Source organism: Crocuta crocuta, unplaced genomic scaffold, assembly GCF_008692635.1.
Source record: "Crocuta crocuta isolate KB4526 unplaced genomic scaffold, BGI_CrCroc_1.0 scaffold288, whole genome shotgun sequence".
Taxonomy (NCBI): domain Eukaryota; kingdom Metazoa; phylum Chordata; class Mammalia; order Carnivora; family Hyaenidae; genus Crocuta; species Crocuta crocuta.
Window position 1 is genome coordinate 4512441 of NW_027532607.1, and position 23285 is coordinate 4535725.

The 23285-nt window shown below is 47.1% G+C and overlaps 1 protein-coding gene across 1 annotated transcript in view; it reads right to left on the minus strand.

Moving 5' to 3' along the window:
* PRKCA (protein kinase C alpha) overlaps nucleotides 1-23285 on the minus strand; it is a 405148-nt gene that overhangs the window by 78751 nt on the left and 303112 nt on the right. The window contains exons 6-8 of the mRNA XM_077780362.1: nucleotides 11299-11455; nucleotides 10107-10241; nucleotides 9753-9849 (exon numbers count right to left, since the gene is read on the minus strand). Of these exons, the coding sequence (XP_077636488.1) occupies nucleotides 9753-9849; nucleotides 10107-10241; nucleotides 11299-11455 (389 nt within the window). The remainder of the gene's footprint in view (nucleotides 1-9752; nucleotides 9850-10106; nucleotides 10242-11298; nucleotides 11456-23285) is intronic.

The following is a 23285-nucleotide window of genomic DNA, read 5'->3' on the forward strand; positions in this document are numbered from 1 at the left end:
GAATGTACAATCTTTTCCTGGTTTCCCAGCAAAGTCATTTCCATAAGAGAAATTAAGCTGAAAGCATGTTGCCGATGCTATGATATAAGTGCTCTCACCCTCCCTTTCAGACTGATCAGAAATTCTCTGCAATTGCTTTCGGAAGCTTCCTTGGGGTCTGCTGAATTGAGTGGTAGTGTTAACCTCTGCTGCCAATGATCTAATGAATGTCTGAAAATCATTTCCAACACTAAACCTTGTCCTATTCCAGTTTAAGATTTTTGCTTCTAAGACAGAGCTGAACTACAAAGATTAAAATATACTTCAACTGACATGCGTTTCATAGACGTTCCCCCCTTAACCTGGCACAGCTCAGAAAGTAATTAATTAAGCTATTTAGGGACCAAAATTAAAAAAAAAAAGAGCAGAATCTATATTGGGGCACATAGATTTTCTGTTTTGTGTCCAAAAGGTCACTGGAAAGTGCTCAGGTTTCCATAGTAACCGGAACAGGGCTGATCAAATCAACAAATAGCTACAATTTATCTGAGGGTCTCCAATGAACTATTTTCTTTTTTCTCATCCGGAGAAGAACATCCTGAATTAGAGAAAGGCTCCAAAGACAATGGAGGCTTTTGGAAAATCCAGTCGCAGCAACAGTGAACAGAAAGATGCTTGCTTGCCCTCTCTGCATACAACCTGCCAACGGAGACTCATCTATGTTGACTGAAATACTTTCACAGTAAGCGGATCATATTGATTTGTTAATCAGTAATAGGGATAATCTTGAAACGTTTCTCCGGAATAAATAAGAGGAGATACATGTATGACCTTAGGGTAATTTGTAGCGTCTCCAGGAAGGTACTTCTTTCTAGTCGTTTCTGGGCCTCTATCACTAACCCCATTCTAATGGAACATGTTTGTCGATTTTATTTTACGTTTTTTTTTTTTTTGCTTTAGACCCTAATATGCTTCTGAATGGTCACAAAACCGGTGAAGGTACAGATATCAGAGAAGCCATCGCTAATCCTGCTTTAGATTCTGATTTTGTAGAATCTATTCAAACAAGTCCTTCAAATAAAACATTTCAGCCATGGAAAGTGAGTGTCACCTTGTTTCCAAAATATCTGTTAAAATTAATGTGGCTCACGGGTGCAGAGCCCTTAGGTAACACATTTAGTAAAGTCCAAGAGGTAAAGCATCTTCGTGTGTAGAAGGGAGAGCCAGATGAGAGCTCTGACCCTCTGTTTACAGCTTTCCAACTGACCAGAGATTCTCTGCAGATTCTGCTGACTTCTGGATCTACTATTAGAAATGTATATTGTTAAATTACTAGGTAACTCAAAGTCATCTCAGGTTCTTTACATCCTTCTCCCTACTAATTATTTGGCCATGCCAAACAAACAAACAAACAAACAAACCCAAAACCCAAAAAACAGAAAACAAAACTTATCCGGGCCCAGCATCTCAGGAGAATCTACTTTTTGAGACCCAGTTCTTTTGGATATAGATGATGTATAAGCCCAGGAAAAATACATTAGAAAGTCACTGGTTTTGCATTTTAGTCCCCACCCATGACAAACTGTTCTTCACTGGGAGGAATGTTCTAGACTACCCTGTCTACCAGAAATACCATGTGAGCTATATATATATAAATTTAAATTTCCTAGTAACCTCATTAAAAACTTAACCCAACTAAAGCTAATTTTAATAATATGTTTAACACTGATATATAAAAATATATAATAAAATAACAGGTTTGTTAATTATATAGTTAACCCAATATACCCAGAATATTATTTCAGCATACAATTAATATGCAGATTATTACTGAGGTATTTTACATTCTTTTCTTTTTTCGGAGTATTTAAAAACCCAGCGTGTACTTCATACATAGAGCATATCTCACCTCAGAAAAGCCCTAGAGAATTTTCAAGGTATGGGAAAATGCAGCTATTTACTCCTTGGAATTTAGGATTAAGTGATGGTTATTTTTAAATTAAGAAAAGGGGCCCCTGGGTGGCTCAGTCGGTTGAGCGTCCGACTTTGGCTCGGGTCATATCTCGTGGTTCGTGGGTTCGGGCCCCGTGTCGGGCTCTGTGCTGACAGCTAGCTCAGAGCTTAGAGCCTGTTTCGGATTCTGTGTCTCCCTCTCTCTCTGACCCTCCCCTACTCATGCTGTCTCTCTCAGAAATAAATAAAAACATTTAAAAAAATTAAGAAAAATGTTTATTTATTTTGAGAGAGAGAGAGAGAATGCGTGTGTAAGGGGTGGGGTAGAGAGAGGGAGAGAGAGAATCTCAAGCAGGCTCTGCACTGTCAGCACAGAGCCCGACCCCCATGAACTCGAGATCATGACCTAAGCTGAGATCAAAAGCCAGAGGCTTAACCACCCAGGTGCCCAGGGATTATGTGGATGTTTAGCTGACAATGCATTCAAACCAGCAGAGATGAATAGGCTCAGTTCCTGTGGGCTGACCCTATTCAATGGGTAGGAGAATGTCTGGTGTTCCTTGCCTACATGAAGATAAAGGCTGTAAGGATGAAGAGTGAGGTGATGATCTGTCATTGGGGAGAATGAGAGTTATTATGAGGATGTCAGCATGAGGTCCTGGGCAGAGCACAGAGGACCCAAGGGCAGGGGTCGGGCTGAGGGTGGCATTGGTTATGCTGCTGACTGGGTAAGCATTCAAGTTCAAACCACCCTGAAATGCTGCCTGTGTGTCTGAGCCAAAGCAGAGACGGGCTGGGGAGCGGCCGCTGAGAATACCATGAGAGAACTGGAGTTAAATTTCAGGCTCTAGAAAGCGGTGAATGTTGGGATGACCAATCTACTGGTTCTCAAGAATGACTCCTTGACAAAACTTCTCAAATGCTCTTGCCTCTCTGTAGTGCCTCCTTGCACATGTGAACAGTGTCAGAGTTTATAAGTTTTCATCAATGTAGTCAAAAACATAATCAGCCACGACAAAGGCAAAAAAAAAAAAAAAGTGCTAGCTAACATTTACTGAGGACTTACTATATGCCAGATGCTAGGCTAGGCAACTTACACGAATGAGCTGGATTGATCTTCATGGCCATGCTATGCAGTAGGTACTATTACTATCCCCATTTCACAGAAAAAGAGAATTCAAGCACCTTATTCAAGGTTACTGCTAGGAAGCGATGGAGTGAGGATGTGAAACCATGACTGACTATTCCAGACTGTATCCTCTTTCTAGAATACCATGCTGAAACACGGAGTAACCGGCCCAAGTTCGTGTGACTGGGATGTAGACAAGCCAGGATCTGAATCCAAGCAGCATAATTCCCGGGCTGGGGCTCCCACCTCGATGCAGGGGCCCCTCTCAAAAGGGAAGGGGTCTGTGGGCTCAGCACAGAAACTGCCTAAGCTTAGCAGTCACTCACAGGGCCCACTGCCGTTTTCATCTCTGTCGCCATCAGCATCAGCATCACACCAGCTGCTCCCAGCAATGGACAGGGTGGCAGCTGGTAGTCAAGGCCTTGCCCCAAGAGCAGCTGCTGTACTTCACACTTGGTCACAGATTTCTGTTCAGAGAACTCTGCAAGTGAGCTCTAGACAGAGCTCACACACATTTCAAGCGACACTGCAATTTCAATACATCCATCTCGTCCTCTTGAATCCTGCACTCCCGAGAGTTATTTATGCCCGTCATCTGCCGGCTCTCGAACGGGACACTGCTTTCCATTATTTTCCGACAACAGAAAGAGGCCACGGCAGACAAAGCCTGAGGCGCGCGGCCTCTTAACAATCTTAATTCTGCTATGAAAGTGTCTGTTTTGCTTTTTAACTTTTGGTTTTTAATGTTAGATTTGAACTGCCCCTGGAGTAGCACAGCAGCGGATGGCGAGTACAGAAAGAGACTCGGGTGCTTTCAGCTTCTCATTTTGTTCTCCTTTAATTATCTAGAACAGAGTGGTGGAAAAAACAACAACAAAAAAAAGGTGGAAAAAACAAGTAGGCCAGGAGGCATATGGTGCAGTCTCCTTTAAGGAAGGCTGCTGGACGTTTTTACAGCAGACTCTCCAATAAGTGTAAACCCGACATGGGAGAGACAAGAGACCCCACTGGTGGAAATGAATTCATTTAAAGTCCATTTGTAGCTGCAGGTCCTCCAAACAAATTGGAGGTAGTGGCTGTGATACTGCAGCAAAACAGGAGAATTGGGGTTTTATTCTGTTAACCACTGAAACACGAAATGGGAAGAGGCAGGAAGTGGTTTTCATCAATTCCTGAGCCTGTGCTCAGGTGCTGTCGGCCCGAGGAAGCCCGGTCCATGGCTCGGGCCATCAGCCCTGCAGCCTTATTTCTCTATGAGGAGCAAGAGTAAGGAAGAAGGTCTTGGTTAGAAAGAAACTGCCCCAAGGGCGAGGGGCCAAGCCCCGGCAGAAAGGCTCTGCATCGGAGGAGAAGCGGATGTGGGGCGGGGATTAGACCCTGGCAGCAGGTGGCTCGCTCCAGAGGAATGGCCGGAGGGTGGTCGCACAACCCACCTCTCCTTTTCTCCTCCCCTCAACATTCTCACTTGTTCTTGATTCTAGGACAACCCCAACTCTGGAGGTAGATGTGGCCCAAATGGCTCAGGAGAAGAGTCAACGAGACTAAGAAACACAACATGAAAATGCTCAAGTTCACTAACGACCACGGAGACGGACAAATGACAAGGAGGTCCTCTGGAAAGGTTTTAGAACGAAAAGGTGTGGTCAGAAGATACTTTTCTTCCAGCTGGGAAGTTGAATGCCAGGCACCTCTCCCGAGGCGTAGCCCAAGATGCGAATGATTCAAATCCCGGGTTTTGTAAAACATTAAAATAGCAACATGACAGCGACAGAGATGCAATCACTAATAAACCAACTGTGCCGTTTCTATCATCATCGGGATGAACCGTTAGCTATGTTTAGGATGACACTTGTGTCCAAACGAGGTGTGATTCAGGTCATGCATCTTTCAGATGTGCCCTTTCGAGTCCTTGCTCAGGACCCGATACCAAACTATCATGCTGAGAAATGTCAGTGCACACGGACCCCTCCGCGGGGGACTCTGTTTACTCCCCCAGCAACTCCCCTGAAATCCTGTCTCGTCCAGAGATCACCTGACCTATAGCCAGTTACACAAAGTTCCCAACTGCCACACACATTCACTTTGCGGAAATCCATCGAAATGTAAATGACGATATATTTTCCTATAAATCCATGTTATAAGTGGTGATAAAGTTCTCATCAATATGTCCCTATTTCATAATATGGCTGGAGCACAGGACACAGAACTTGCCAACCATTTAGAACATGATTTCAACACCAAAATTCTTTTTTTTTAAGAGAAGCTCCAGAAGTTAAAAAAAAAAGCACCCTACCCCCAACCCACTTTCTATAACAAAACATGTTGAGGATGATGATAAAACGCTTGTATAAAAAGTATGCTTTTAGGGCTTTTCTAATGACAGCCTAATTGGATCTTTAAAACAATACCAGTAAGCAAATACTACTGTTATCCTCATTCACAGTGAAGGACACGCACAGGGAAGTCACATGGTTAATAAGGCGCAGAGCCAGGATTTGATTCTAACACACAGTCCGTGGGCTAAACCAGGAGTTAGTAAACTATGGTTCCTTGGCCAGATTTAGTCTGTCACCTGTCTGTACAGTGTTTTACTAGAACACAACCACATCCATTTGTTTACCTCTTTTCTGTGGCTGCTTATGCAGCACAAAGGCAGAGGGGAGTGTGTGAGACAGAGACCCTGAGGCCTACAGAGTCTAGAATGTCTACTGTGACCCTTTGCAGAAAGTCTGCGGAGCGAGGGCTAAGCCAGCCTCTGGGCCACCTCGAAGGGAAGGCGGACCCTTTCTCTTACACTGGCCATGAGCCTCAGTGCAGGGAGTGGGGACCCAGAAGGGAGGAAGGAACAGGAATCTTGGATCTTCTCAATAGTGAGAGAGGTCCTGGGAAGTCACTGGGGTTCTAACATGCTTATTTCTCAGTAGGCTTCCTGCCTCATTCCCAAAGAGTCCTGAAGCAGGGCGCAAAGGCACAGAGATAAGCCCTACAGATAGGAGGCACTGTTTGTTCTATTCATTGCTGGAATCTTATTATTGAACAAATGAACAGATATATGATTTCTGTTGGTGAATCAGGAACTATGTGTACTTGATTTGAAGACAAACACAAAACAGGTTAAAGACCCACAGATACACTTTCCATGAATGCTGTGGTCAAAGTTCTGGCTTGTTTTGTCTTTCATGCAGATAAAGTGTTGGAGGGCGACAACGCATCACAGATTCAGATCGTTTCCAAGCATCTCGGGATTTCTTTGGCTCCTAAGAGCTTTCCTCACTGTTCACTGTTTGGCAGAATTCTAGAATCAAAGATACATTAAAAAAAAATTTTCCTCATGTTATTGGATAAATACTAATGCGGTGGTAGAGCTGTAAATGCTCATTTGTTTGGATTTTTCCTCCCTCGGACTGAATGGCTTTTGGTTTCTGGAAGAGGGCTTGAAAACCACACTTAGTTAACTCCTTCTAGAAAACAGGGCTGGACATGGAAAGAACCGCACCATGGACGAGATGGTGCACAATACCGCCGAGTCCTGCCGGCTCTGAAAGGATTAGTCACCACGCTGTCTTCCACCCGGTCATGATTCACTGCTGAACTTTAAATTAAACATTTCAGCTGAATCATACTGTTACCAGAGGGTGGCAAAGTATCTTGTATCTCTGAAAGAGCGGGTGGAGGAGAAAAGGACTCAGATGACGGAAGGCAAGTCAGAATGACAGGCTCATGGAGATACGTGCACAGAGAAGGGAGTCTGCAGACGCCAGGAAGCAGTCACATCATGGTGGGGGGTGGAGAGGGAGGAAGTGGGGTGGGCATTCCCCCAACTTGCACCCTGGTGCCAGGTGGCACCCCGTTTGGGAATGCTAGCTGTTACCTAGAACCGCTAAAGTGGACATGGCCCTTCTGCCCTGGCACACTGCTTCTCGGGAGATATTGCAAGTCTCACACTGACACACCTCAACAGAACACCATTACATGACAACTGCTGTCTGAAATCACATCTGGATCTCCATTCCATGTAAAACACGACACAGCAGGGGTGCCGGGGTGGCTCAGTTGGTTGAGGGTCTGACTTCAGCTCGGGTCATGAACTCGAGGTTCGTGACTTTGAGCCCCGTGTCAGGCTCTGTGCTGCCAGCTCAAGCCTAGACCCTGCTTCAGATCTGTGTCTCCCGCTCTTTCTGCCTCTACCCCTGGCTTGTGCTTTCTCTCCTCTCTTAAAAATAAATAAACATTAAAAAATTTTAAAATACAACGCAATGGTTGTCATAAAATTCTCAGCATCTTCTTGACATGAACATCTAGTGGCTTTCTGCCTGGTCTCCAGCAACTCTCAGTAAAATGAGCTCGTATAATTCCTGTAAAGTCCAAGGGAGTTGAAAGATGCTTAAAGAAAAAGCCAGAATGTAGCTCATGCGGGTGCTCTGAGCACAGTAGTCTGTAATGTAAGCTGGACAGCAGAGGCTCGACCCCTCTGCTGCACTTGGCCTTGGGCTAGCAGAGCTCCAGTGCAAAGAGCATTGCCAGGGGGAAGAAAAGCGACCAGCATGACACATGTGGCCTCTAACCAGCCTCTAGAGAGAAATGCAATTCCAGCCTCAAGCCCTCTGACCTGCCCCCTTGTGCTTTTTGAGTTTGGAACTCTGACCTTTATAAAAAGCTAGACTCACTGCCCAGAAAAACAGGAAGGTTACTCACCAGGAAGCCAAAGAAATGAAGCCTAAAAAAGTGGGTCAATATTTCTCCATCAGCAAAGCCAAGTCTCAGATGCTTCCAAGAGTGACACCATCATGATGCCCCAGGACCGTTCTGCTCTCAACTCAGCTCTGCACCAGCAGACCCTGACCCAATGGCTGCTAATGATCCACAACTACGGCTTGAATTTCAGCAAGGCTCTGGTGAGCTTCTCGGCTCTTTCCCTGCCTGGGACATATGAGCAGTGCCAGCACTCGGCGGCCCAAAACTCTCTGGAAAGATTCAGCCCTCACAGAGCTGGTGTGAGGCTGGGGATGGNAAAAACTATCTATGCCTGGCATGGATAGTTGAAGCTACTACCCCCAGCCTTACCCCATCTCTGGACTTGAACGCCTCTAAATATTACAAGGTCCCTTCGCAAAGAAATTCATTATAAATAAAAATATAGATACAGACATAAAATATTTACATATCATAAATTAATTATAATACATTATTATATTTATAAACACGTATATATTTCCCCCTATATTTTTTAGGAGCAGAGACAAGCTGATTTCTACTGGCTCAATTTTACCCGTGTTTATACCAACAGATGCGTGTGTGACCTACACCACGCTCTGAGTTTTAATGAGCTGCCAATATTAAAAGGAGTCAGAAGATGTTGTGTCAAAACCTCTGGACTCTTGGCTTCTCTTGAGGAACTGGGAGACCTGGCATCACGGGCCCCGCATCTGTGTGAGGCAGTCATCAGCGGGTGCCGAGTAACAGCAGCTGCCGCCTTCATACAGGGCCTGTGCCCACCCGCTTTGCCCAGTCCCCACCCAGTCCCCACCCTACTGTTGCCAGTCCCGAGGCCTGCTGTCCCTTGCCATTGACTTCTATCATGTGCAGCTCCTTTCCTCTTCTGAGGGCATCCGAGCGCGGCCTTGACTTTAAGTATTTGCCGTCAACATCCAATTCAGCCACGTACGAGCGTAACAGAAGCACTTAGAACATTTTTGTTTTATGGCCTTAGGGATTCATTCTACCTCCACGTGACCTACGTGTTTCTCTACGACAAACTTTTGTTTAAGGGAAGGACACAACAGAGGGAGGAAAATAAGACCATCAGCACCTCATTAGTGTCAGTATTTTCAGCAACAGTTCAAGCTTCTGTACGTGTGTGTGCGTGTGTGTGCGTGTGTGTGTCTTTGGGGTACGGGAATTCTGGGAATCCTAATTAGCCTCAAGAAGAGAAAGATTCAAAAAGAAATGAACCAGCTACACAGACTGGTATGGCTACTGTATGAATGCCTCCAACAGCCAAAATGCAGGTGATCACGATCAGAGGAAACCGAAAAGATTAAAAGCTGTGACCGGGAAGGTAAGGCAGGTGTTTAGAGGAAAGAACGGTCGTTAAGAACGGAGATGTCCGGAAAGTAAAGAGAAGTGTGGATAGAGAGGAGAAAAAGAGGGAAGGGAAGAGGGCGGGGGGCAGAGCAGGACAGGGAGAGAAGACAGATGATCTGGGACAGAGGGCAAATCCAGACACTCAGTGGGGAGGAGACAACGAGCTGGCCTCTTCTAAAGGTCTGGAGCAAGAAGGAAGATGCTGGCCTGATAGCTCAGTCACACACCCAAACCACCTCCTGAGTCAGTGCCAGAGTGGCCCCTGCCATTTGGAGCAGCACAGCCCTTCTTTCCAGGGAGAACACCGCACCTGGAACCTTGCCTGTCTCCCCACGGACGTGCCAATCACTTTCTTATGCAGAAATCACCTGTGCTTATTTCTGGGCTAGCTCTGGTCTCCGTTCTCTAAAATGATAACAGGCCTAGAATGTGAACACAGCTTGCAAAGGAAGACGATTAGGCGGCATTTCTGTTCTTAATTATGGAAAAAAATGAACACCTACGTTGCCTTCTGTCTTCCAGCAGTGCGACCACAAAACCCTGGCCCTGCCTGAGGTCAAGCTTTCCCAAGGAAAGGCGGTTCCTGCCATCTCGCTGATATCCTTACCTCGAATTTCTGCCTGAGCTCCACGTTTCCTTCTTCATCTCCTTCTGGAATGGGTACGTTGTAGTACTCACCTTCTTCTTGGTTAAGCAACTTGTACCTTTGGGAGACACGGAGGGAAGGAGAGTTAGGAACGTGGCATTTGGGCTGCTATGGGTTCAGCAACATCTCTCTTTCAACCTCTAGACCGGCTGTTTCTGAAATGCGTCCTGTGGGGAGACTATAGCCAGATAACCTCGCAGTCAGTGGGCATTTCAGACCAAAGTCAGTGCGTCTTCTGAATCTCTAAGGGCTCTAGCGTTTGGAGACTATTAACCTTTCGTTGACACGGACATGTTCAACCTTGGGCATCCTTACCATCCACTGGCTGGCATCTTCATCAGCTCCGAGACTCCAAAGGAAAGGGATCCCATGAAATCATTTCTTGTGGTTCGATCCCAGTCCCAGATTTCTACGGACAGCCGTCGGTCTTTGTCAGAAGGTTTCAATTTGCTACGAAAGAGTGCACGTGCACATGCACAAGGTTATTTAGACCATGATTTCCTGGGAGACACCACGTGCTTGTGATAGGCATCTGACATTCAAAAAACAATAGTATGTTCAATTTTCTTCCTGTGGCTCCCCACTGCCATCAGGGTACCAGGCTCTGGCAGCCTAAGCTCCAGACTTAGCAGCTAGCAAAGTAGGGCCCACGGGCCAAATTTGGCCCGTGGCTTGTTTTTGTAAATAAAGTTTTATTGGAAAACAGCCATGACCATTTGTGTACCTACTGTCTATGAATGCTTTTGATTCGAGAATAGCAGAGCTATGGGGCTGCCATGGAGACTGAATGACCCATGAAGTCTAAAATATTCACTATCTGGCCCTTTATAGGGCAAAGCTTGCCAACCTCTCTTCTACACAAAAGAGCTCCCTTTGTGGTCGTCCACACGACCGGTGTCCAGGTTTATTAGGACTACCACCTGCTTGTGCTCGGCTGTAGGCAGTGCTTTCTCTTACCTTATGGTCTTATGCCTCCTCCCACTGCCTCCTCCCTTCTTTCTCTTCTACCATCCCTGCCTCTGAAATCCTGGCACTCATTTAAACCCCATGTTAAACGTCACCTCCTCCAAGAAGTCTTTCCTCTTGAAAGGTGAGGATGAATTTTCCGTTTCAGGGGTGAGAGCATGTGACTCCCGTATTTCAGGTTTTAACAACTATTATTTAAATTCTTCCCTTCCCCTAACCCTCCAAAGAACTCAGGTCCATCAAAGGTGGAACACACTTTATACTTTTATACACCATCTTTAACCTGAAAGTATTTTTGGTACAGGGTGGGCACCGATGCTAATTTGGGGCCTGCATTACATAATCCCTGGTAAGCCAAATCACCAGCCACCAAACAGGGGTGAGAGCATCGCCTCTTAGCAGTGGTCTGAGATAGTCTTAGTAACGGAGTGCTGTTTAAAGGCATTTACAATAGGCCCACCTCGTCACCTCTCACAGCGAGGTGGGCAGTTGTGTGATGTGTGGGGAGACAATGCAATCAAGAAGAAAAGACAACACCTACAACGTGAAGGACTCATTCCACTGAGGGTTCAGCGTGGAGCGGATGGTTTTGGTTTTCTGCTTGCTTTCATTCTTGGGATCAGGGATGAGTTTCAGCTTCACGTAAGGATCTGAAAGCCCGTTTGGATCCATCGGAATTAGATTTTTTGCATCTCGTACTGTGAAGAGAAAAGGAAAAAAAAACATCAAATGTTATTAAAAGAGAACTGACCTGTATTGCCCTGTGTCCTGTGTCAAGACCAAGCTGAGTGACGGAGACGTCCAGATGGTGCTTAAAGGGAGAGGAGGGGAGGACCCAAAGCCTTTGATCCTCAATATGAGAAAAGCGACCTGCTGTCATTGGTGCCAGAGATAATGGGCATCACGCAGGCCCTGTGGTCATGCCCTGAGACTCCGTATCAGCCCGGACCAACAGCAGTCGTGACCCCAGCGCACCTCGTCTTAGAAATGCAGCAGCCTGGGTCGCTCCCCAAAGCTGTTGAAACGGACTCTGTGCTTAAATAAGACCCCCAGTGCTGTTTGCGGCCCTTCTCCAGAACGGGTGCATGCCCTGCCCCCATGCAAGCAGCCAACCCAGCCGATGGCACTTGTTTCTTGAGCTTCTACAAGAATTCATCTCTTTTCTCCATGAAGGCTGGCGATTTCCCACCTGGGCGTACGTTGGAATCTCTTGGGAAGGGGATTCAAAAATTCCAGTGCTCACAACGAAACCAGGGGCTCTGAGGGGTGTGGCCCACGTTCTGCAAAGCTCCCCAGGTGACCCCTTGTGCAGCAGGGGCGAGAGCTCGGGTGTGAGCAGCTGTAATACAGAATAGGTGCCCCACGTGTACCCTGCCTTGTTCTGCGACGTGCACAGCATGTCCACAGCCCAGCAGCACCTGGGACACTGCCTGTGTGCCCATCGGGTGTGTGGAATCTGTCACTCGGGCCCCACCCCAGAATTCCCAATTCAGAATTCTCATTTTAACAAGACCCCCAGATGATTCCAATGCATATCCTCGACTGAGAAGCACTCCTATGGGAATCCGAAATAATGAGGAGGAAAGGCCATTTCATGCACAGAGGGGGGCACGCTCGGAGATGTGGCTTGCGGGGTTTTATTACCTCTGTGGGAACGGGCGAAGCCACTGCATATAAATGAGGTAGGCCGTTATCTCTTGCTAGATATGAAGGGACAAAAGCCTGAGCTTGCCTACCCCAAATGTCTTCCTCACCATCTTCCAAAGGCATCTTCCCCAACACGGCTGAAACTTCCCAGCATCAGGGTCCCCAATTAGCCAGACACCATGGGGACACATCTGAACTGGGACTGGGCTCTGGAGCCCAGTGGCTCTCCCAGTGTGGCCCCCGGACCGGCAGCATCGGCATCACGGATCTAGGGGCAGGTGCAGTTCACTAAGCTTTCTGATTCTGACGCACAAGGAGTGTTGGGGAAATACTGTTCTCAACCTACTACTGATGATCAGGTTAGCTTGTCTGTTAGAGCAAGTCCTTGGAAGAATTTTGGAAGAAGGTGCTGGAGTTAGCAGTGGGCAGAGACAGAGCAGAGGACAGGGCATGCTAAAGATGTTGGGTCCCTGGACATTGCCCTAAGAGAAGTCACAGACCAGTATTGCCCGTTACCAGTCTGGGGACACACCCAGTGCCCGAGCCTGCTGGCCAATAGCCTTACATCCTCCTTGTCCGGAAGCCTTAGCACAGGCAGGTGACCAACAGGACCATATTCAAAAGGTCTGAGGGGGGAGGGGGCTGGCTCAGATCTACTAGCCCCAGAGAAGTCAGGCCTATGTTCCTCATATTCACTTACGCTTTCCAAGCATTCCTCCTCCCCATAAGATGATATCTAACTTTATCCAACTGGGGGTAGACAGAACATATAAGCAAGCCTGCTCAGCAGACGTGCTTTCAAATCCTGCCTCCTTCGTGGGCTCCCAAGCACCGGGAAGCCTAAGTTCCTGAGCCTCTGCTTCTTCACCTAGAAAAATGAAAAGGGGCTCACTCCCAGTGGTACGGGCTTGGTGGGGGAAGTGCATGAAATAACGTATACACCGTGCTTTATACGGTTAGTGGTTTGGAAAATGGAGGGGAAAAATGACACCATGATGGGAGTGTTTACCATGACTGGTTCCCACTACCCACAAATTCAAAATCTTCAGTGGGGCAGAGGGTCTCCAGGGGATCTGACTGCCTGAGAATCCCCTCAAGCTCACACAGAAGGTTTTTTTAGTGCAATGCAGAAGACCCAGTCTCCCAAAACAGCAACCCAAGGACCACAAGAGATGCACAAGTTTGAGCGTAAAAATAGAGCTCTCCCACAAGGAATGAGAAGGGGCCAAAGGTCTCTCTTCAATTAAGCACTGGAATGAGAATCAGATACTTTTGAAAAGGCAGCTAGAGCCCTGGAATGTCTAACACTGAGGCTACATCTCAGTTCAACTAATGAGGAACCACAGAGGCTGCTCAGAGTATTGCCAGTCCCAGGACGATTATGGGCGCGGCCGTTTTCATCTGCAGTTCCTCGTCCTGACAGGCAGCCCACACAACATCATTTCAGGTGGATCTCTTCTGAATGGTGATGAGTTACAGTCTTAATGGGATTTAAAGCTGTGGGCTTCCTACTGAGATTCTATGATTGAAGTGGAAAATAAAGAGAGTTATCAATTCCAAATGTCACTGAAGGACAGTGGGTCCAAGTTTCAATTTCCCACTGCAGTGGAGAGTAGCCTGCCTGACGTGCGGCTGACTCACCACACGCCGGGGCGCCCGAGTCAGGACTGGGAGTAACTGACCTGGGGTCCCTGTCAGCTCACAATGTGGGCTCCGGGGACAGGCTGCCTGTGTCTTCGAATCCTGGCTCTGCCACTTGGTGGTTGTATAACCCTGGGCCAGATATTTAGCGTCTCGGTGCCTCAGTTTCTTCATCTGGAGCAAGGTACCCCCCCATCCAGCCCCAGGGAAGATTATGCAGAGTGCTTAGAACAGTGATAGGTACACAGTAAGAGCCCAATAATGACTATCATCATCGTTGTTAATGCAAGTTGCTGGCAGACAGCACAACCCTAAAAGCCTTAAGATCTTCAGAAACTGGACTGACAACTTACGAACTGGCAAAGCAAATGCTGTGAAGGACAGAATGATGTGGAGATTTTCTAATGCGCTTGCAAGCGCGTGGTGCCAGTAAGGTCTTAACCTAAGAAGCAGGGCTGGAGGAGGAGGTGTGGGGAAGTTAGGGAAGAGAAAAGAAGAGCAAAATGAGGGAGGTAGTGGATGTGAGGGCAAGAGGCAGGAGAGAGAAGGAAAAAGATGCAATCAGTTTGCAAGGTCAGAGGGTGGTGAGGACGCTGCCCTCCCCGACCACCCCCTGCACAGGTGTGTATGGTGGTGGCTAGGTACCCCGGGGTGGCCCTTTAACACCTCAGCTGCGATGTTACAGTCATGTACTTGATGCCTGCCGCCGCACCCCCGCCAGAGTCCCATTTAACTGGTCCAGGCTGAGGCCTAGAAGCATCTCTGAAGCTTCTCAGGTGAATATTATAGGAAGCCCTTCAATGCACCTGGCAGTGTTTCTCAGAGGGTGGCCCCTCGACCCGCGTCACTGGCATCTCTTGAGGACTCAGTATATTATTCACATTAAAAAAAAATCATAAAGGCGCCTGGGTGGCTGAGTCGGTTAAGCATCTGACTTTGGCTCAGGTCATGAGCTCACGATTTGGGAGTTCGAGCCCTGCACTGGGTTCTGTGCTCACAGCTCAGAGCCTGGAGTCTGCTTCAGATCCTCTGTCTCTCTCTCTCTCTCAAAAATAAACAAACATTAAAAAAAAATCATAGAATAAAAATTAAAAAAATCATTCACTTTTTAACACTCAACATTTAAAAAGGAAACGTATCCCTATGGTAAATGGAAAACCAACAGTGTCTGCTATAGGGAGAAGGGAACCATTAAACTAAATACAATGAAAATCTAACAGGGTTCCTTACTTCCGGCCGAGGCAGGTGCCCCTGAGGCCTGATGTTAGTTCCGAAGGGGGGAATTAACAAGGGTTGAGCGTAGAGGATATTCCAGCCCCTGATGGAGCCTTTCTCCACACCTTACAACCAAGAATGAAGGGAAACTGAAAGAGGAGTAACTTTCTCACCAGGTTAACTTAAATCTTTCTAATATCAGCTCAGCACCTTCAGAAATCATCTCAAGTACGAGTGAAAGTCCTAGCCTCCAGCGGCCCCGCCCCAAGAATGGGGAGCGTGTTGTCTGAGGCACAAAGGAAGGGCAGCCTTTCACAGTGGGTCCAAGAACAGACCCAGCGCAGGTCCCACAGCTCATTTCTAGCCTCTTGTCTTGAGCAAGAACCACACTGTTTTGACCCCCAGACTTCAGGCAGGAAAAAAAAAATCTGCTTCTGTGTGGACTCTGGNGCCAGTTCAAGTTCTGAGAGGTCGCCGGTCTCTAAACACAGAGGTGCAGAAGCAACACACCCCTTGCCCACTCGCGGCTGCAGCACTAACCCAGGTGGGCCCAGAGCCCTGTGGACCACACGCAGCTCCCCCCACCCACCGCATCTGTGCTGATTCTGCAGCTTCTGTGAGAAGGACACATCCACTCAAGAAATGTCTGTGCCATGGTGCTGGCCATTTCAGAACCAAATCTGTTCTATAATTCCAGTACTTGAATAGAAATATAGAATATGAGTTCTAGTACCATCTTTTGGTTTGAGGTGCTGGTTTTTTTTTTTTTTTTTTTTTAAGGATCTGCTGTTAAGCCCAGCGGGGGCGTGGTGGGGGGGAGGTGCCTGGGTAGCTCACAGCTGATTAAGTGTCTGACTCTTGATTTAGGCTCAGGTCATGATCTCATGGTTCGTGTGTTCGAGCCTTGCACTGGGGTCTGCACTGGCAATGCAGAGCCTGCTTGGGATTCTCTCTCTCTCTCACTCTCTGCCCCTCTTCCCATCTCTCTCTCTCTCTCAAAATAAATAAACTTAAGAAAGAAAAATCAGCCTGGTTAAAAGGTTATATAATTTCCTGGTTATGTAAGGTATCATTTCTGGACAAAATCCATTCAAATAAGATTAAGAAGATTGAAAAACACCTCCATGGTGCCTCAGAGATACCAGATATAGACGGCTGGGCGAGCCCGGGACATGTGAGTTTTGAATGAGTGTTCAGGCCCATGAGCCGGCTCGTCAAGAGCTCAGAGGCAGCCTGACGCAGGCTGGGAAGCTACATCAAAGGCACATTCTGGTAGATGGAACAGCCAATACTTGGGAATGAAGCAAGGGGTTTGCCAAAGGCCTGCCTGATGTGGGGGAAGTAGAGGCGACCGCCATGCTTTCTCGGGGAGAGGCCAGCCATCCTCACAAACACTGGAAGTCATGTGACTGTCTAATGTACATCTGAGGATATTCAATGACAGTTAGGCTCCCTTCACTTGGAAAGAGGCTGCAGGTGGTGGCTGACTTCTTCCCAAGGGGACACTGTAACACAGTGGCTACCAGCATGGGCAGCAGGGTTCAAGTCCTTGCTCTACCTCTTTTTAGCTGTATGACTTCAGACAACTTGCCCCACTCATCAGTTTGTTCATCTGTAAGCCCGGAACAATAATAGTGCCTATTTCATAGGGTCGTTGTGAAGATTAAGGGAGTTAATATTTGTAAAGCATTTAGAAGGCAATCTGTAACAAACGGACGCACTTGCCGTCATTACTAACGATCACATTAATATGTGTTTGCTATCTTGATCATCGTCGTGCAGGCCGTCTGGCTGGTCCAGGGGGCAGGGCTGCTTTCTCAGGGTAAGGAAAGCTGGTATATTAAAAAGACAGTTCATATAGTGCTGGAATTTCCAGACCTCAGGGTTAGGCCAGAGTTCAATAGTCAGCTCCTAGTTCTAAAATAGTTTGGGATTAAAAAAAAAAATCAATGCAATCTTTGATCCATTCAAAGAATGGTCCGGCTGGTCTCTTGATCCAGAGAATATATGTAACATAAACCATGGGGTATAATAATAAACACCCGGAGCTCACCACCTACCATAAAAGCTGTCTCAGGGCCAACACAGTGGAAGGCATCCACTGTTTTCTCCGCACCTCCTCCCTGCCTCCCTGTGACTTTTCGACCCTGTGTCTCGCTCTGAGGCTGCCTTAGGGCACTCTGATCAGGCACAGAGCTCAGGGAGGCTCTGAAGGATCCATGCACAATACGCACTGAAAGCTTCATGGGAGGACACAGCTATAACCCCTTTGCCCATAGATGGGACTGGTCTTCACTGACCCACAATAACCCTGCTCAACAGAGTTCAAATCTGTATGGGAACATTGTTTCGCGATGCACAAAAAAGTTAAGTGCCTCCAAAGTCAAGGACAGTGTGGCCCTTCAAATGATATGTTTGCTTTAGAAAATAATTCTCTATTTTTAGTGTCTTTTCCCCCCTCTCTGCGAGCATCCTTGTTCATGGCTTCTCTTAAAACAGCCAACAGTAAGGACAAAGGCTGGAAACAAAGACCTGCTGCAAAAGTCAGGACTGTTCAGACTGTTCAGTGTGTGGTGACCTCGTGACCGTCCCCTCCTCCTCTGCCCTTGCTCCACGGCAAAAACAAGAGTAAACAGAATGTGATAATCCTACCCCACAGCATGAGAAAGCAAAAGCTACGTTTTCTGACACTACAGAAAAACAAAACCATACAAACTCTTCTTTGTGTGAAGTTACCAACAGCAAAAGTAATGGGAATGCAAAAATGGCAAAAACAGTGGTGAGGGGGGGGGGGGGGGGGACAGGAAANATAGTGTCTGTGGTCAAAAGAACCTGGTGTCATTTGACATCAGGCCATAGAAGTGATGGAAGCTTCCCCAATCCACGAGCGGTATCTTCACGCAAACCCAGAGAATTTTGGTAATTATTAGAGAACCACAGCACCTTCTTTCAAAGAACTTTGAAGACCCAGAATTTCTTATAAAGATATGGTTGAAGGTGAAGAGAAGTTTAATGCCAGAGTGTCTCTTTTGTAAAGAAATAAGTGATTGCACTGATTCCGAATCATCTTCCCATCTTAAGATTCCGCACTCCCTTCACTCCTACAAACACTTTTTCTTCTTCTTTTCTTCTTTTTTTGAAATAAACTTACATTTGTAGATTATAGAGGTTAGGACCGGATACCTCTGTACAGTCACTATTCAGCCAGCATGGGTATCATTCAGGAGTTCCTTAATTTGAGTTGGGGGGGGTCAAAAATGATCTGGATTTAGTAGTGATGTTTGCACAATCTTGTTGAATTCGCTGGCAACTGCTAAATTGTACACTTTAAAAGGATGAATTTTACAGGATACAAATTCTATTCTGACAAAAAGAATACACAGATTTACGGCCAGATTTCCAGGTGCCGTATTTCACCTAACCTTTACGGCTCTCCTGTGAAGTGATGACTCAGATGCCCATTTTCCAGAGGAGGGAACATGTTAAGTAACTTGCTCAAGGTTGGTTATTTAGTAAGCGATGGAATCAAGAGTGCAAAGGGGTCCTGAGTCTGGGGCCTGAGCACTGCTCTCTGTTCGGCCTCTGCCTTCAGGTACTGGTGTTAGTGCAGAACAAGAGAACAAACTTCTATAAAGGAACAGATCACAAATACTCCAGGCTTTGCAGGCCAGAAAGCCCCGGTCACCACCGCTCAAGCCTGCTGGCACAGAGCAGAAGGAGCCACAGGCCATATGTAAGAAAATGAACACACTGTGTTAGAATAAAACTTCATTTAAAAACCACAGGCTGAGGGCCACATCTGCCCTCAAGCCGTGGTTTACTGATCCCTGATACAGAACCAATACTGCCTCATCATCTCAACAATACGCCGAGGAGAAAGTGACATGGGACAGAAGCCTCTACTTCCTGGTGAATTCTCTGCTTCCTTCCGGTTCCTTCCACTTTAATTTGAGCCTCTTGAACTCCGATTTTGTCCTAAAGCTTGAAAGGGGTCCTGGGCTGGAGTTGAGGACCAGGAACAAGATGGGTCATTGTTCTGGGTCATCGTCCTCTCCTGTCTCAGGTCATCTGGAAGCCTACGTCTCTCAGGTGTACTTGCCTGCGCTTTCTTTTCCTCCAGGTGCGTGGAGCTTTCTCAGCGGAGCAGTCTGCCCTCCAGGAAGCCCGATTCACAGCCTCCTTCCTGGAGCATCTGATCTGACCATGACCTGCTGCAAACAGCCACCCCTACCTTGTTCGTGCCCCTCCAGCCTGTTCCACACCTCGGCTCGGGGGGACGAAGTGCAAAGGGTGAGCCCAATAAGGCATCAGTGGGGCCATTCTTTAATTATGCAGCAGCTGCTTGGAAATTGGAATTTTAAAGGAATGTGTGCCTGGGGTCAGTGGGACGCACAGAAGCCTACCTGTTAGAGGAGAGCCCGGAGCGGGAGACACCCCTCAGCTTCATTAGTTAATCTGGCCGTAGCTAACTAAGGGCTTGTCTAGATGACAAAGTTACCCTCCTGACAGCCTACATGCTCAGTTCAGGGGCATCTCAAGTGGCCAACGGGCTGGATCAGATAGAAAAAGGGCAAAAACCCTCACCCGCTAGCTCAGAACGACACTGAAGTTCAGCCACATCACCGAGTTCTCGTGTTTCCTCTAGATTACACTTTCCCGGTCACATTACTAGGAAGAACACCCAGTTCTCAAGGTCTGTTTGCGCCATGACTCGGGGCCTCTCCTGCCGACGGTGCAAGGGAGAAAGCCGTGTCTGAGAAGCTGCCAGCCTCCTCACGTTGCTACAAGTCAGTTCTGCACCAGAAGCCAGAACGGCTTGGCACGCGTTGATGGGAAAGCGGTGGGGGTGACAGATTGCTTCCGGAACAGGATTTACCGAACGCCCTTCCCACGAGATGTGTCGGGGGTGGCCAAGCTGTCTAGCAATAGGCAAGGTTCCGGGCTTGGGGGCTCTGAGTTGGAACCCCTCAAACCAGGCAGACTGGCAGGCCCTGGCACAGGTGCGTGCGTCACAGGTGATGGAGGGCAAGTCCGACTGGCAAGGCCGTCAGGCTGGCACAGAAGGACCACCAGAGAGGAAGGGCCCTCGGCAACCTCCAGGAGGAACGGCTCCTGAGTCATATTGCTGCTGCGCATGGGTTTTAACTGAGCGGCAGACAGCTCCCCCCACCCCGAAAAGTCAGGTGAGAGATTCTTCTCGGAGCCGTAAAGCCCGTCAGAGCTCCGTCACAGTTTTTATGGCAAGCGTGGGGGCAGCGATGCGCTTGAGCTGAGGACTTTTTTGCTGCATGCCTTAGATGTCCTGTGTCCTCCAAGGACTGGGGGGCCTTCCTCCGTTCTCCATACCCTTCCAGAACTCATGTGCAGGGGACAGGCAGCATTTCTCTTGGTGGATTCCCTGCTTCGGCCGGGGATGGAAGAGGCCTGGGGCCTGGGAGAGGTCCTGCAAATGGGGAGTGAAAACTGGCTGGGAACAGCTCTAGAATGGGAGGTGTTGGTAAGCTGGTCTGGCCGTGGCCACGGCAGCTGCGGCCTATTTTCTCCACCAGCATGAACGTGGGAGCTGTGACTGTGAGCTGTTGGGCTCGGGCTGGCCAAAGGAAGTAACTTCCAACAGGTACCAACGAAGACTGGATAGGACAGATGAGACCTGATCGTTATGGCAGCCCCACGTGTCACCGCTATGCATCAGACTGATTGCACAGAATTGACGAGCTAGAAGAAATGACACGCCACATTCTTCTCCCATAAACAGAACAGAACTGAGAGATTTGCAATCATCGCTTGAGTGACGCCGTATTTTTGAGGCTTCCAATACAGAAAAGATGCTGACAGCCTGTATTCTCTATCACTTACTTTAGTATTTCTGCCCCAATTTTAGAGACGCTCTGTGCTCTGGTCCGTGCATCTGGTGCCCGGTGGCACGGCTCAGGAGCTGGTGTTGGTTCTGACTGGCTAACTATGTTATTTGACTGCACCCAACCTGTCACATCTAGTACTTACACAACTCAAAAGGTCCCTTCCACACCAATGAGGCCGGTCTCTTCACTACTAGCTATTTTAACCCCTACTGCCTAGCACAGCACCTGGCACGTACTCAGTGACTGTTTGCTAAATATGTGAATCTCTACACCACCCTGTCCTGCGCTTCCGGGGCCTTGCTTCCCCATCCCTGCGCCACCTGGAGCACACACTTCGCCATCTCCCCCCGTGACACTAGTCCTTATCCTGGCACAAGACTCCTCTTCTCTGACCTTCCACTCTATAGCCAGCTCAGGCCACCAGAGTTTCATCTCTACAGACTGACGGCAACTTGAGGGCAGGGGCCGCGTCATAGCCTACTGGGTAAGTCTCCCCGGGGCCAGCACTGGGCAAGGCAAAACCTACGAGCGCCCAATGGATTCTTGTTATTTGGCTGAAAAGCTAACGCAGACAGGAAGGCGTGCACTTAGTTTTTGGTTGCAGTACAAAAAGCGTCCATTTGGAGGGACTGTGAGACAAGGAAAAACCCAGAAGGCCAAAAGGAGTCACACACTTTTTAAAAAAATGTTAGATGCTTTGAAGAAAGAGTCACTGAGTCCAAAAAGACTAGAGGGCATATGACGGAGCTTCAACTTTCAGGAAAGACAGAGCAGAAAGGGCCATTTACTCTTAGGGGGAAAGGATTGTGTAGAACTTCTGAAGATTTCAGAAATAAAATGCAAAGATGTCATCAACGACAGTGACACCTTTGGACCAAGTAACAATGGATGGTAATTCTCTGAACAAAATGGAGTCTTGGAGTCGCTCAGTTTGGCCCATTTGTGCTATTATGCTCCGACCAGTCAGTCGGCTGATACCACCTGTGTTGAATTCTACAGAATTCGAATTTTGATCCCTTTTCTGTTGAGAAAATACGATCCATACATTTTAGTAATATTTGTTACTTTATTGACAAAGGCACCAAAGAATAAGATACACTCAAAATATACCGGCTCAGCATCCCTGTCTTTCTACATGTAACCCACACATAAATCTGGATTCAGGGACATACATAATCTCACATTTTAGGACCTATTTATTCAATGTTTTGTTTCACTGGTGAGACTCACTGTGTGGTGATGAGGACACAATTTCTGTCCCTGTTAATCCAATGGCCATTCATACGCCAGAAAACATGAGTCAGCAACTCTCCAATCAAGGTGCCACTGGAATAAAACTTATGAAAGAGAATTTGGAGGATTATGGTCTGAGATGAGAAAGTAACATTCGGTCCTTGGAAAAGGATCATAAATATTTCACTGCTTTTTCTCTTACAGTTAGTGGACAATAAAAACTTCTATTAAAGTTCTATAACCTTGATGTTCTAAAGGAATGGAATATGGTTGTGAGAAACAGTATTTTCCAGGTTATGGGAGATTGAAATGGTTCTGCACAAACATGGGAAGATTTTAAGAAATATTATTTGTTTTCTCATGAGAGTAATAGATACACTCATTGTACAATTTAAATACATAATAATGTGTGTGTGTATTTCTTAAAGTTCATTTATTTTGAGAGACAGAGTGAGTTGGGGAGGGGAAGAGAGAGAGGGAGAGAGGGAATCTCAAGAAGGCTCTGCGCTGCTAGTGCAGAGCCCAGCATGGTGCTGGATCCTACGAACAGTGAGATCACACCCTGAGCTGAGATCAAGAGTTGGATGCTCAACTGATTGAGCCACCCAGGCACCCCTACAGAAAAGTATAAAGAGGAAAAGTAAAATCTACACTTCTGCTGTGGGAGACAACCACTGTTGGCATATTGGTGTATTTACTGCCAGGCCCTTTGCTCTGCATGTAGCTCTACTGAAAAAAAAAAGTATATTTTGAATATATGAAATATATTTTGAAATATGAAAATATGTATATATATATATTTTTTTTACAGAATTCATATCAATGAACCCAGTTTTAGATCCTGCCCTTAAAACATAACAAGGCCTGCTTTGAAAACATTTTAAATGCCTAACATCCTGCTTTATATAATAATTTATTTAATCAGTTCCCT